The sequence below is a fragment of the Physeter macrocephalus genome, chromosome 12 (assembly GCF_002837175.3).
Source record: "Physeter macrocephalus isolate SW-GA chromosome 12, ASM283717v5, whole genome shotgun sequence".
NCBI lineage: Eukaryota > Metazoa > Chordata > Mammalia > Artiodactyla > Physeteridae > Physeter > Physeter macrocephalus.
This window is the reverse complement of record NC_041225.1, coordinates 13,697,518-13,712,435: the sequence shown is the minus strand read 5'-3', so window position 1 is coordinate 13,712,435 and position 14,918 is coordinate 13,697,518. Positions and strand designations below refer to the sequence as shown.

General features: G+C 41.6%; 1 protein-coding gene across 11 annotated transcripts in view; it reads right to left on the bottom strand.

Annotated features, from left to right (window-relative positions):
- ANAPC1 (anaphase promoting complex subunit 1) overlaps positions 1 to 14,918 on the bottom strand; it is a 119,334-nt gene that overhangs the window by 20,567 nt on the left and 83,849 nt on the right. For 10 of the 11 annotated variants that reach the window (XR_003682234.2, XR_003682233.2, XR_003682237.2 and 7 more), the window contains exons 39-46: positions 14,728 to 14,814; positions 11,229 to 11,346; positions 10,189 to 10,266; positions 9,761 to 9,828; positions 8,608 to 8,746; positions 6,753 to 6,839; positions 5,438 to 5,533; positions 3,613 to 3,811 (exon numbers count right to left, since the gene is read on the bottom strand). Coding sequence is in view for 5 of the 11 variants with exons in the window: in XM_028496614.2 (XP_028352415.1) it covers positions 3,613 to 3,811; positions 5,438 to 5,533; positions 6,753 to 6,839; positions 8,608 to 8,746; positions 9,761 to 9,828; positions 10,189 to 10,266; positions 11,229 to 11,346; positions 14,728 to 14,814 (872 nt within the window). In the remaining 6 variants the exon portion in view is untranslated. Of the gene's footprint in view, positions 1 to 3,612; positions 3,812 to 5,365; positions 5,534 to 6,752; positions 6,840 to 8,607; positions 8,747 to 9,760; positions 9,829 to 10,188; positions 10,267 to 11,228; positions 11,347 to 14,727; positions 14,815 to 14,918 lie in introns of those variants that run through there. The other variant, XM_024129847.3, reaches the window with a different exon arrangement.

The following is a 14,918-nucleotide window of genomic DNA, read 5'->3' as shown; positions in this document are numbered from 1 at the left end:
TGAATCAGCAGCCTTTGCAAGGTTTTAGGCAGCAGTGTTGGATCTGTTTACTCTTTGAAAGACCATAGTCAGTTGACTAGAGACAGTGAGAGGGAGATGAGAATGAAAAGCAGGAGGACTTGCAGGAGGCTACAACTGTCGTCCAGGCAAGAAATAATCACGCTGTGTTCTAGGATAGAAGCAGCAAAATGTGGACAGAGTTAGGAGATATTTAAGAGTTAGGACTGAAAGGATGTGGTAATGGATTGGCTACCGCAGAAAAGAGGAGAGGGAGGGAGAGGAAGGGGCAAGGGTGACTCCCAGAAAGGTAACGAAGGAATGACAGTGAAATAGTGATGAAACTAAGAAAGAATGGTCGGAGGGTTTTTTAAAAAACAAAAAGAATTGGGAAAGTGGGAAAGTGTGCCGTCACAAAGGTCAAGGGAGGTCTGTTTCCATAAGAATGAGACAGAGCGACAGGAACACTATCAGGAGTCCACTGAACCTGACATGAGGATGTTAGTCTGGTGGGAGTGGGAACATCTGGGGGTGGCAGCAGGAGGGGTGATAAAGGAGGCAAGAAGAGACCCTGCTGTGGCAGCTTCTCAAGAGAGGAAGGAGAGAACGCGGTCGCTCACAGCTCCTCGTCAATGACTTTCTCATGCCTACTGGCTTTTTGTTTCACTGATTTTCTCTACACTTTTTCCGCTTCCAATTTCATTGATTTCAGCTCTTATATCCTTGCTTTGGGTTTATTTTGCTTTTCTTTTTCTAATTTCTCGAAGAACTTAGATTAGTGATTTGAGACTTTCCTACTGTAAGCATTTAGCACTATAAATTTCCCACTTTAGCAGGAAGACTTACACTACAAAATTTCAAAATTTACTCTAAACCTACAGTAGTTAGGAAAGTGTAGTACTGGCATAAAGACAGACATACAGATCAATCGTACAGAATTGAGTCCAGAAACAGACGCACACTTATACAGTCCACTGATTTTCAACAAAGGCTCCAGAGCAATTCAATGAGAAGGAAAAGTCTTTTGCACAAATGGTCCTGGAACAACTAGATATCCATATTTAAAGTTAAGAAAAAAGAAAACTCCTACCTCATACCAGGCATAAAAAGTAGGAGAACATATCTGCAAAACATATCTGACAGAGCTTGCAGCCAGAATATGTTAAAAACTCCTACAACTCAATACTCAAGACAGCCAATTTTAAAAATAGGTAAAGGTTTGAACAGACACTTTGCAAAGGGTATATGAATAACGAACACATGAAAAAATAATTAACATGATGAGTCATCACGGAAATGCAAATTAAAACTACAATGAGACACCACTACATATTCAGTAGACTGTCTAAAACTACAGACTACCATGCCAAAATCTGCACTGCATCCCACTGCTGGCAGGAATGTAAAATGGCAGAATTTGGAAAATAACTGAGCATGTCAATGGGTGAATGTACAGATGATATAAGAATGGCGGAATGTTGATACTGCTGAAGCTGCGTAATGGGATTTATTATACTATTATGTTTACTTTGCATTATGCTTTACATTTTCCATAATAAAATATAAAAGTAAATAAAAACTTTTTAAGTTCTTCAACTTTAAACCCATTTTCTTTGCTCAAGATTAAAATCCAATTGAGGAGATAAATCACAAAACATGTACACAATATGATCAATCTGCTCCATTTTCAGACTTCGTGGCTATAGTTTGGGTTACCAGTGAGCCACCTTAAAAGTCCACATATGCATCTGTGATTTCACTGAGACACAAATATGAATGACATTTTCCAGTGCTGCCACACGGCCTCTGCATCGTCATTTAATTTATTGTTCTCCGCCCCAAAGCTAATAGTATCTGTGAGGGGAGACCACATACTTAAGGGTTTTTTTAAAGTGATAGTTCTTTTTAAATAAAAAAATAAATACACATCTTTGGCAATCAGAGTGACAAGTCAAAGCTGGTGAAGGTTACTTACAATGCTGTAACCCACCAAATGCCCTAAAGAGCAGTGAGGGGAAAGCAATTCAGGGCACTGTTTTAGAGAACGCTCTAGGCACTGCCAAAGCTTCATCACATTATAGGAAACATGCAAATCAGAGAATCTACAAAGTTTAAGGACTTATTTCTTATCAACAGCAAGGGTCTGCTATGGGTGATCAAACACTAAATTGAATTTAAAAAAGAACATCAACACCTATAAAATAAAATGTATTTTTTTCCGAAACATGAGAACAAAATGATTATCATATTTTTAGAAATTGTGAAACTGCACGAGCTTTCAAACCCCAAGAAGAAATAACAGCACACGCAGGTGTTAAACATAAACACTGGGAGTGTGAAATTACTCTTTTCCATGTATATCACTCACACTCTGGTTTACGGTTAAATTTTTTCGGAATTTTTTTTTTAAAGAAACAAATAGCGTATTCATTTGTGGGGAGAGAAGGGTGCAGATGGGAAATAGGGAGGCAAGGGTCCCCCTCATGTTTGCCAAAAACCACTGCCCCACCCGCCTCCACCCTCACCTCCCTCCTCTGGGGAGGGGCCCTGGCAGGCTCCCCCACTTCTAGTGGGTCTCCCTCTTCCTCCTCCCCTGCACCTCCAGTGCCTGAGCAGAGCCCACCCCGGCTCTAAAGCCGGGTGAAGACAGGCTCAAACTAACGTTCTTCCCCCTTCCTCCACCTTCCCCTCACTCCCATCTCTTGTCTAACTAAAATACAGAAAAAGCGAGAGCAGCTGGGACCTGGGAGAATCAGTCACCCGGGGGCTGGGGCAGGGCAGGCAGCTGAGCCTCAGCCAGCTGTAGTGGAACACGCAGATAGCTTTAAACATAATTATATTCGAATTCCTGGGTTCTACCAGTTACTAACAACTGTACAGAATTAGGAACTGTTCCTACTGATATCACTAGAGTTAGTATTTACTCAAAGCAAGTTGCTGTCAGATACATACTGGAAGCATCAGAACTGAAAAGAATAAAAAAGATCAAGGGGTTAACTATTAAAAATCAATTTCAGGCATATGTCACACATCAAACAGCTTTCCATATATCAAAAGGCCCCATCACTTGCCTCCCATGATTACTTCTACACTGTCAGGAGTAACTTCACAATCTCCCTGCAATCACAAGGCAGTGCTTCCACTGACAGAAAGCCAGTTACATATGCCCCAGGTCCTCACTGACTGACTCACAGAACTGGTAAAAGAAGCATTCACTCTAAGTCCACATCAAGTTTTCAGTGTACACAGGGTAAAGGCAGAAAAAAGGGCCTCAGGTAGGTGACAGGCCACACCCCTAAGAAACAGAAGAGAGAGGCACTGGAAAGAAACATGATCTGATGTTAGAAAAAATAAAACAAGTTCCTAAGTGTCAAGTGGTATTTAAAATGCTATATATATATTCTCCCTGTGGCTTATAAAGCAGAGTTAAATATATTTGTGAAAGAAGTTAAAGTAGACAATCAATGTAATTCACCTAACTGGAAACATTACATCTATAGCCATTCGGGATTGTACTCAGACTTACCTTGCTTTCCAATGAAAAAAAAGGTGAAAACAGAAACACCTGAGTCCCAGTGTAGCGTAAAAGCACAAAGGGCACAATGCTGTTATTACCTTGTAGCCACTGGTCCAGAGTATTATCAATAGTGCACTTGACAACAGGGAGGAATTCCGAGTTCATAAAGAGCCCTCGCTTAGGGTGGTTCTGCAGCCGCTCCTGATGGCTTCTGGAGCTGAAAAACTCTAACACCAACTTTATCTGCCAAAGTTCAGATGTCTCGGACATTTCTCTTCTCCCCAGTCTTCTTACAGCCTTGCAGAGAAAAGAGAAACAGCAATCCACTTAATGAAACAGTAAAGATGCTAACTGTCACTCCCTAAGAGTTGTATACTAGAGCATTTTTTAAACGTGCCTCGTAAGATCAATAAAGGGCAGAAGGGAACCCATTCTGTGTTTTGCTGCAGTCTGTCCCACAGAGGAGCCCCCTACTGGGTTTACATACGTGGCCCACTCTCTTCAAAATGAACATGAACAGCTTTCAGGTGAAAAAAACGGCAAAGGCAAATGAGCTCATTCTTGGCTCAATGGCTCTGAAAAATGAAGACCAATAGGTCTACGGCCAGTCACCTCTGGGAAACCCAGGTTGGGTACAATGACATGGCCAGGATCAGGCCAGGGATTCCAGCGGTCAGAAGGCAAAAGAAGTTATTATTGATAATGCTGTTCTTGGGACCCATCTGCAAAGTCACCAAGGCTGCGACCAGAAGGGATGTTCTTCTCTAGATACACACCCACAGCTGCTAGGGGTGAAGGTTCAGAGCATAAAAAAAGAACACACTCTCAGCCAGCAACTAAAAAATACAACTCATTACTTGGCTGTTGTATAGAGAGACACTGTGAGAAGCAGTACCAGTGTGGACATCATATATGCATACTTACCAACCAAAAAGGTGGATACCTGACAATAACGGCATTCTAGGCCTACTCGGTTACACTGGAACTGGCCTTTTAATTAAGATGGTTACTTAACACAGGTTTCTGGGAATTATCTCCTGTGTTTTCCCACTCAGTTTTTCAGTAGAGATTATTTTTCCATTAGAGATTACTTCCTTTGACTTTAGACACTGAGTCCCAAATTCCCATCTGTGAATTCATTATATCATAGTCACTCGAAGGGCTGTTTAAAACTACAGATCCTGGACTTCATCTCAGAAATTCTGATTCAGTAGCTATGGAATGGGACTTGAGGATCTGAATTGTTAAGATTTCCCAGATAAATTTTAGCCAGGTTAGAAAACTACTGGCTTTTAACTGCAAATTTGAGTCTGAAAGATATGACACTATTAAAAAAGCCATATTTATTACTAATAACCTAAAGTGAATAAATTAGTCCGATCCTTTAGGAAAGCTGTTGAGCATTATCTTCTGCATTACCTCTTTTAGGCTCTTTTAAAACAACAATAACATGAAAGAAATTTAAAAATGAACTCCAGCTCCCTAAATCCCCACATGCTGATGCTGTAACCTCTGTGAGCTTAATTACGCAGGTGTAACTGCACACTACTGCTATCATCAGGGCACCGTTTGTTCACTTACTGCTCACTTGCATAATCCTTTCCACGAAGAGGCTTTATCGGGAGGAAGGCAAGAGACATGAGGATGCTAGGGGAGAAAGCAACGGAACGTGCTCTTCCTCTACTTGTCAGAGGAAGAGGCCAGAAGAGACGAGTGGGAACCCCTGGAGTAACCCCACTTGTCATCATAAACTCTAAGCTATACAGAGCTTTCAACTTTGATAGGGATTCCTTTTTTTAAGTTCTAAAAGCAAATGAGAAACTAAAGAGATGGACATAGAGAGAATCTTACCTCACTGTTCGTATGTTATGTGAAGTACTGGATAAATCTCATCAGAATTGGAATAGGTTTTTTGAACCATACCTGATCCATTGCTACGTATGCAGGTAACATCTCTGGGGTCTCCTGGGTCACACATTCATAGAGTACTGAAGAAAAGAGATCCAGAATTTCCTGTTTCTGTGGAAAGTCAGAATCTTTTTGTAGCACATCCATGTATATTCCAAAATCAATTCAAAAAACAACTGTATAGCAATTACTATGGCCCATTCTTAAGTTCTGCAGTGAATGATATAAAAGGGCAAAACAGCTAGGTCTTTATAAAATCAAAGTGCATGCAATATTAAACACCCATAAAATATAACCAAAATTAAGGCTATAAGTGCTGTGGATGAGAGGAGTGAACCAAGCTGGGTAAAATGAGCAGACAGGACATCACAGAGCTATGTCTTGGGTTGGGGTGACAAGAACAGGATCCAGAAAGGGCACCCAGGATCCACCAAGATGCAGTAGAAACACTGAGCAGAACAGGTTAGGGGAAGCCTGCACAGCAAGCCCAGCTGGGGTTAAGGGCAGCCATGGGCTTTCACCAGAGACCTGTGGTCTTGAGTGCAGGCCCCAGCCCTCACTGGCTGTGTGATCTTGGGCATGTGACATCTCTCAGTGGCAGTATCCCCATCTGTAAACCCACAACAATAAAGTACCTACCCTCTGGCTCAGAATTAAAGGAAAAAATTACAAAAAGTACTGAGCAGAGTGCCCAATATACAGTGAAAATTCAGTAAGTAAGTGGCAGGAAGGTTATATCACTTAACTTTCAAAGCAACAATGTAAGGTAGGTTCTATTATAATCCCACTTCTAGAAATAAGGAAACTACATCTCAAAGAGGTTGAAAAATTTTCCCAAGGCTATACACACTTGCAGGCAATAGGCCATCAATCCTGGATCATCTAATTCCTACATCCAGTCCTTGCCATCTGAAATGATGGATTAAATCAAAGATCTACCAGCAAGTACCCTTTGAACCCTTAAGAGAACGGTTTTATGACCAACAAAAAGAAGGGTTACAAAACAAATAGAAAACAAAATTTATAAAATTATGTAAAAACAAGAGAAGGGTAGTAAACATTGAAAACATGAATTAGTACAAGAATGGACATAAAGTATCACCTATCAAAACTAATGTCTTAGGAATTTTAAGTTGTTTTCTTCTATCAAGGTAGGAAGTTACTGAATTTAATAGTTTTAGACTATGAAAAATCTATACTTGCCAAACAAAAATCATCCAATGTGCCTGAGGCACGTTATCAATATCAAAGCTACATATGGATATTTTAGGGTTTTTTCGGTGGTCCACGGATAGAAACAACAAAGTCTAGCAAACCACATAATACATACCTGACCCATGTTCACAGTTGGTTTGCAGAAATATTCAGCAAATGACAGAAGTGCTGGATCAGAAGTGAATGCTGAAATCGTTTCAGGCTAAAAAATAAACAAACAAACAAGCATAAGTGAGATAATAAAGATTTTTTTCATTACTACTCAAACTGTAATGCATGCACCTGTAACCTACCTTATTTTTTTCACACAGTGTTCCCACAAAACCCAAGGTAAAACTTGCTAGAGCTTCGTCAACCTGTTCTGCTGAGAAGTTTTAAGAAACTTTTTGCACAAGCTACCGTGAGCTAGTGATTTATCAAAACAGGTGCTTCTTACACAACTCACCCAAAAAAGGCTTTCCCCCTCCTTCCTTAACAAACTGAAAGGCAAACTAGAAACTAGAATTGTTACTGAAAAGGTAAGGAAAAAAGATTATCACTCTAATAAGCCATTCACAAAAAGACAAATGCTGTCATAAGGTCATTAGAGTCATCAAAGTCATAGAGAGAGAAAGCAGAATGGTGGTTGTCAGGGGCTGGGCAAACGGGGAATGGGGCGTTAGTGTTAACGGGGACAGAGCTGCAGTTTTGCAAGATGAAAAGAGTCATGGAGATGGATGGTGGTAGTGGCAGCACAACATTATGAATGTACTTAGTACCAATGAACTACACACTGAAAAGGGTTAAGCCAGTACATTTTATGTTATGGGTACTTTACCACAATAAAAAAAATTGGAAGGAAGGGTGAGGAGGACTATCACTCAAGTTTCAAGATTGAAAACAGAATATGAAGGTATCACCATTTTCCACCGAGAGTTACAGTTTACTTCTGAACTCCCAGCAGGCAGGAAATGGAGATGTCTTTTAATTTTTATAAATTTGACCCATTCAAACTCAAGTCTAAACTTATCTATTTTCTTTATAAATTGGATTAGGATCCTCGAGATGGGCCCTAGTTTATAAATCAAAGCAACAGTGCTAATTCAAGTTAAACTTCGCCCAAAAATCCTTCAAAAGTATTTCATAGGGACTTCCCTGGCAGTACAGTGGCTAAGACTTCGCCTTCCAATGCAGGGGGTGTGGGTTCAATCCCTGGTCAGGGAGCTAAGATCCCACATGCCTCCTGGCCAAGAAACCAAAACATAAAACAGAAACAATATTGTAACAAATTCAATAAAGACTTAGAAAAAAGAAAAGGTCCACACCAAAATAATCTTTAAAAAAAAAGTATTTCATAGAGAATCTATTGAATACTGACAAACAAAATTCACTGATGTCAACTATACCTATTTATTTCCTGGAAGCTATTATAAAGGCTCAGTCGTAAGAACTAATAAGTGCTACCTTGCAAAAATCTTTTATTTGGGTCATGTCTTAAGTAAATCTTAATGGATTTGAGGATTAATTATTAAGCTAAATTTTTTTTAGTGTTAAGATATATTCTGACTGTCCCTGCCACTAAATGTAAATCATCCTTAGAGTCCTGGCAGATGGCCCATATTTTATAATGGTTGTCACAGAAAACAGCCAACAGGCCCAAGGTCATTCATCCCTTATAATCTGCAATGATTAAAGAGAGCAGATCTACCTAAACGGTACCATAAATGTCATCACAGAAGTACATGCTTTGGGTGGACTAGTGGGATTTGAACCTATTCCCTTTCATCATTCAACTTTGGGGGTTTTTTAAATTGAGATATAATTGACATATAACAGTTTATTAGTTTCAGGTGTACAACATAATGATTCAACATATGTATATATTGAGAAATGATCACCACAATAAATCTAGGTAACATCCATCATCACACAAAGTTATAAATATTTTTTTCTTCAGATGAGAATATCCTTCAGTTTTTACCAATTACTACCTTGAAAGCCCGAGCTTCAGAGTTCCTGTTGGCAACAGTCTGGGCCAACAAACTTTGCCACCCCATTGGATCTTCCTTGTATGAGAGCTGACCTGCTCTGAGCTTAACATATAAAACCCCGTCCTTGGAAAGAATTGACCTGAAAGAAAACAAGAATGAATTTAATATGAGGTATTACTGGAAGGTGTTGGCTGGGAACGTAGTGTTTCCCAATAATAGTATTGGTAAACAAGTGAAGTCTTAAACAAGACTTCACATGAGGGGAAGTCTTCACCACTTTCCACTAAGATATATGATTATTTACTGTGTCTAAACTCAATCAGTCCCTACAAGAAAGTCATAATCAGGTTCTGCTTTTCTCTGCCATCTAGATTCACGGGACCTGGTAAATAAGAAGTCATTCTGACTATCAGCTCAAGTGTGGACTTCAAAGGAGGTATTTTACCTAACATGTCTTCATATTCCCTTAAATATCTATTGATTGGTTTATAGCAAAAAGAAAAGGATGCTGCAAATCTAAGACAGAACAATACGGAAAACAGCTACTATATAGATAGTCTGGGAGAAACAAAAATGAGGACTATACTTTAAAAACTGTTACAAGCTTGTTAAACTTTCTGGGAATTTAAAGACTTAATTTACACACTAAGTGAAGTGTAAAATTATTAACACTCTCTGTTCTTCAAAGTAATTACTTGCATATGACTATTTCCACCCAAAAGCAATCTACCATAACCTCAATTTTATGAGAGCAATATAACAAGAGAATGGTAAAGAGATGCAACAGAAGATGTGGTCTGACAAACACCAACTGTTACAAAGTTCCCTTTGTAGACATATATAAATCAGCCTCATTTTCTTAAACTAAATCTTTCATTATTGCTCCAAAAGACAATTCCATTACTCTCCCAATTTAAGTCACTTCAAGATTCTCAATGAATTAATATAAATAGGATTTGACTTCTAAATTTAAAATTTTACTTTCTAATACAAACTGTTTCAAAGATACAGACCACTTTATTCAACACTACATATTGTCCTGGATGACATTAAAGGGTGACAAGAAGCATTCTACATAATAATCTATAATTTATACCTTCCCATATATTTCTATTCCCTTCACAGACACATCTGAGAAATTCTATATACTTACTTCAAGTGTTGGGTTCCCTTGCTTAAATCTATGAGCAGTTCCCAGTATCGTGGGCCTTTAACTTTAATCTGCCAAGATAAATGTAAACAGTCAATCCAATGCTGGGAAAGTGCTAGTTTGATAAAATGAAACCCACGCTTCTCAGAGGAAATAAAAATAAAATGGGCTAGAAAGAGATACTGAGAGGTTAACAAGCCCCATCTCCAGATGAACATGTAAGTGAATCATGTTCTCAGGCCATCTCGGCCATCAGTAAAGAGCCCAGTAAAGACCTTCTCTATTCCTCAGGACTATTCCTCCTGCGCTGCTTTCCTATTTCTTATAAAACACTGAGAAAGCATAGGCTTTTATTTAGCTATCTTTAAATGCTATGCTGTTCTGGTTGAATTTACTCCTTGGATAAATCTCCCTATTCACATCCTACTTACCTGCTTTAAAAGGTGGAGTTCTGGAAGAAGGGTAGGAGCCATCAATTCTTCTTTGGTTTGTTCATACCACTGAGTGCCCTTTACAAATGTAAAAGAAGAGTCACAGTTCACTATATAGTCAGGGAAAAGTACAAAAAGAACATCACTCTACACTTCCCCTTCCCTGCAGTTTGTAGACAGATTGTCAAACGGCACAAAATCCTCTCTGATACTCAAGTCTGGAAGGGCTACTGTCTACAATCCTTTGCAGAGCTAGCACCACCTTCCAGCACTCCGAGCCCTGCACTTCACCTGCCAGCAGTACTGAAGCTCTGCACTTGAGAGGACTCTGGGTTTCTGCATGTTGTCTCCTCTCCTGGGAACGTGCCCAGCTTAGCTGGCAAATCTCAGCCCAGACACCATGTCTACTATGACGGCCTTCCAATCCCCAGAGATGCTGGATGGGAGCACGTCTCCACTCCCCCTGCATCCCACACAAACCTCTAATTATCACACGCTATTCTTAGTGCATCCGTGCCTGACTCCCCAGTGAAAGAAGTTCCTTAAGGAAAATGACTATGTCATCTCAACTTTGTACCCCAGAGCCTAGCACAGTTTTGATATACGGAAGGTACCTAACAATTTTCTGAAGGAAGGATACATGACTTGTAATCTATCTGTACATCTAAATCAAAGATCTCTCATCACATATACAACCTTGGGCTTTAAAGCACTCTGCTAACAAATCTAAGAATCATTCTAATAGAATTCGTTTTTTAGAACACCGCTATCAGCTGCGTAAAGTTAACAAGGACATTTTCAAACTACAAGCTCTAAAGATAAAAGAGCAGCTGATGGTCTCTAAAACATTACACCCATAGACTACAAATGAGCCTGAACGGACTGGCAGAATGTACAAGAACTTTGGAAGCTTCAATTTTTATGAGAGTTCAACTCACTATTGTCATCTTTTAAAGGACAACACTTTCAAAATATTTTGGTTTGCAAAGATGGATGAGTGGCAATAATATTACAAATCAACAACAGGGGGAGAGAATTACCTTATAGGTCACTTCTAAGAGGGCATAGCAGGGCGTGTTTGTGTCCACATCCACGGGCACGAGAAGTCTCGGTTCTGCAGCCAGCACATACAGATGCCGGAGAGCCTGGAGGTGATACCTGCTCAGAGAAAACACAGAAAGGTGGTTAAAAAAAAAAACAAGTGACGGCACATGAGCTCTACAATCTGCTGTGGTCTACGAGTTAAACCAAGTCAGAGCCAAGTGATACCTTCTCAGGACAGCAATCCTAAAGGAAGATGGTGAGGTTCAACTAAAAAGTAATGGGAGAAAAGATGTTAAAAAAAAAAGTAATGGAGAAATTCTCTTTAAAAAGTTAGACACGTGACCCTTGACCCAAGAATTCTTTCTTGGAGTCTTCACAGTTAAGAGGTTTTATAGGGAAGTAAAAATTATCTAAACATGAAAATATTTAGTAATAAATTGATCACTTATAATGCTTCAAATCCTTTTCTGCTCAACACAGGCATCTCCTTTTACCTTCTATGGGATCTACTTCTTTCTTTCTTTTTTTTTCTTAAGGTTTGGTAGGGAAAAGGGGGAAAGAAAGGATGACAGTTTTCCTCAGACAGCAAAGCTCTTCTACATATACATCCCTATACACAAATGCATACACACACACCCAGAACACAGTACACCAAAAATTAATGGGTGACATTAATGGGTAACATTTTTCTTGCTGTGTGTGTGCTATTCTGAGTTTTCAAAAAAAGGTTTTCTTAACTTTAAAATTTATATTTTAGAATTCAAACACATATAAAGCGATTACATTTTAAGATCCCATAAAAGGATAAAGCAAGACTTCAAATTTACCTTGTTTTCATTTCAGTTATAGCAATACCCTCCCTCTTCCCACCCAAATCTACCCAACTCCTATAAATCTACCAGAAACAAAATCAATCAACGCCAGAAAAAACTGATACATATACTGATACATATCAGTTATATAAAGGTTCTTGTGCTTATCACCAAATTGCTTTGTTTAAAATAGCTGATACTCTGACCAGCAACATGTGAGGGCAGCTCTCCCTTGTACCCTAACCAATAGCTGACTTCAACAACTCAAAACACCCTTCCCTCAACTGACAAATGACAGACCACCTGTCCGAGTTTTAGTAATTTCACAACAATATTCTCATGCACCACGTATCACTAAATTATGAACTTCAGATCAGGCTACTTTTATAAAGCAGCTACCTTTCTGTCATTATTGTCTCTACATTAGGCTGCAGTTTTAAACGATGGCTTATGGCTGCAATGAGTGCTCCCTCTCTTGATCCTTCTCTGGGCAGATCCCTGGGGATGCCTTCAGTTGAGCTCACGGAGCACCTTGGATGTCACTGGGATATAAGGAGCTATTTTCTTCCCTTCCTCCACAAACCGAGATTGGCTAGGCCTGAAACTCATAGGGAAACGAAGTGTTGGTGGTTCTTTCTGCAAGCCTTTCCCATGGTCTTGGTCTTGGGGTCTGAAAGCACCTGGTCTTCTGAGGCCCTTGGCTCCTTCCTCTTGAGCTCAACTTGGGTTCTGCGGGTTCAAAGAAGGAAAAAGTGGACACAGTAGACGAGCAAGATGTGATGAGGGGAGGAGACCTCCACCCCCTCCAAGAGGGAAGATCTCTTTCCAGAGACAGGACCAAGGGGGTGGTGGGGCTCAGGCCATCTCTCCGCCACCCACAGTGTGCCGCTGAGGGTGGAGGAGACCTCCACCCCCTCCAAGAGGGAAGACCTCTTTCCAGAGACAGGGCCAAGGGGGTGGTGGGGCTCAGGCCATCTCTCCGCCACCCACAGTGTGCCGCCGAGGCCGTGGCCGGCTTGGGTGGGGTGGGCCAGGGGGTCCCGACCAGGGCAGGAGTGGCATTGGCCCAGAGAGGGCTTAGGGAGAGGTGCTGGGGGATTCTGGTCTCGAGCCCACCACTGGCAGATAGGCGGCCGGGGACCGATAGATGCAGTGCCCTCAGCAGCCCCGAACTGCTCGGCCTCTGACATGACAATCTTCAACTCCAACTTCATGGGGGTGATGAGGGCGGGGGGCTTTGCTGGGCTGAGGAAGATGTCAGCAAAGCCCTCCTGCTTGGAGCGAACGGAATGGAAGGTGGGGCCAAGCCCCAGGGACTGAGGTGGGGGCGTAAAAGGCCGGATGGCGGTGGGGTCGATGAGGGCTCCAGAAGAGGATCTGGGGCTGGTGGTGGGCTCTCCGGAGGGTTTGCAGACATGGAAGATGGATGGAATGGGGGTTCCAGGTTCCTGGGCAGAGGCTTTGGCTGGTGAACCCAGTTCTTCTTGCTGGGAAGATGAAGCTGGGAGTCTCACTGGCAAAGCCCTCCGCTGGGGGTCTGGAGCTGGCAATGTCCTCTAGCATCACCACCCGCGTGGGCTGGGGGGCCTGGTCCACCTTCTGTGAAGGGCCCTCCTCTGGGCCCGGTGTTGTCCTTGATCGCCGCCTCAGGGTGGAAGAGGGCCGACGGACACGGCTCAAGGGCTCTGGGCATAAGGGAGGTGGGCCGGAAGCCCTGGCCTGTGGGGACCACGTGGCCCGCCTGCGTGGCTGCGGACAGAATCCTGACGGTTGCTGCGGTGCCGTGGGCTGGAGATCTCCTCTTGGGGCACCAGGGGGACCATGTGGGCAGCCACGACATCTTCCAGGACCATGGCCAGGACCTGCCGAGAGGCTTTTTCCAAGGGCGAAGAGGCCCTGAGGGGCTGCAGATTCGGCAGTTTTGGGATCCTAGCTCCCCATAATGCTCGAGCCATAAAGGAAAGATTTTTTTTTTTTTTTTTTTTTTTTTTTTTGCCATGCTGCGCAGCTTGCGGGATCTTAGTTCCCCAACCAGGGATTGAACCCAAGCCCCAGCAGTGAAAGCGCTAAGTCCTAAGCACTAGACTGCCAAGGAATCCCCTTTTTTTTAAACGTATCGAAAACTTGACCATATGCAAAGCTTTGTATCATCAGGCCACCTCTACATGTTTGAGGTTCTGCTGCTTACTTCCACTACTAAATTGTCTAATTCTTTGCCATATTTTGCTTTCCTGTCCCTTCTCTGTCAATTATACACAACTTCTCAGCATTCATGTAAAAGAGAGAAAAAACAGAATTCATATAGACATTGCCACTAAATCAGACAAACTCCTCTCTTGGAACTAAACAATTTTGCCAAAACATATTCATCTTCTCTTAGCTGCTCTCTTTTGCATGATGAGTTTTTCCCTAAAGATAACCCTGTCTGGCCTACTTCTGGGTTTAGAGCAGTTCTATTGCCTGGAGAGTGGGAGAAGACTGATCAGTCATCAGATGCCCAAAGTTCTCTTCCGGCTTAATATTTTGTGAGAGAAAACTTTTTAAAAGATTTACCCAGGGAGATAACTAAGTTGAAGAACAGAATAAAGCTAATTTGGAAACAAATCCATGGAGCCAAAACACAATCAACTTACCCCCTTAGAGAACTTAAGAAAGACCACGTGAGGAAAATCACTAGACTCACCGGTTGTCAGTGCTGTGAGCTGGGAAGTGCGGGTAAAGGGCACAGAGGAGGGCGGCAATGGAAGAGTTTGATGTGCTCAAAGAGTACCTGCAAAACAAATTCAGGAGGGACAGACGCTGTTCATCATACTGTGCAAACTTTCACGGCATTCTTGAGAAAGGAAATTCGGGTAGAGGGCAAGTGACACTGAT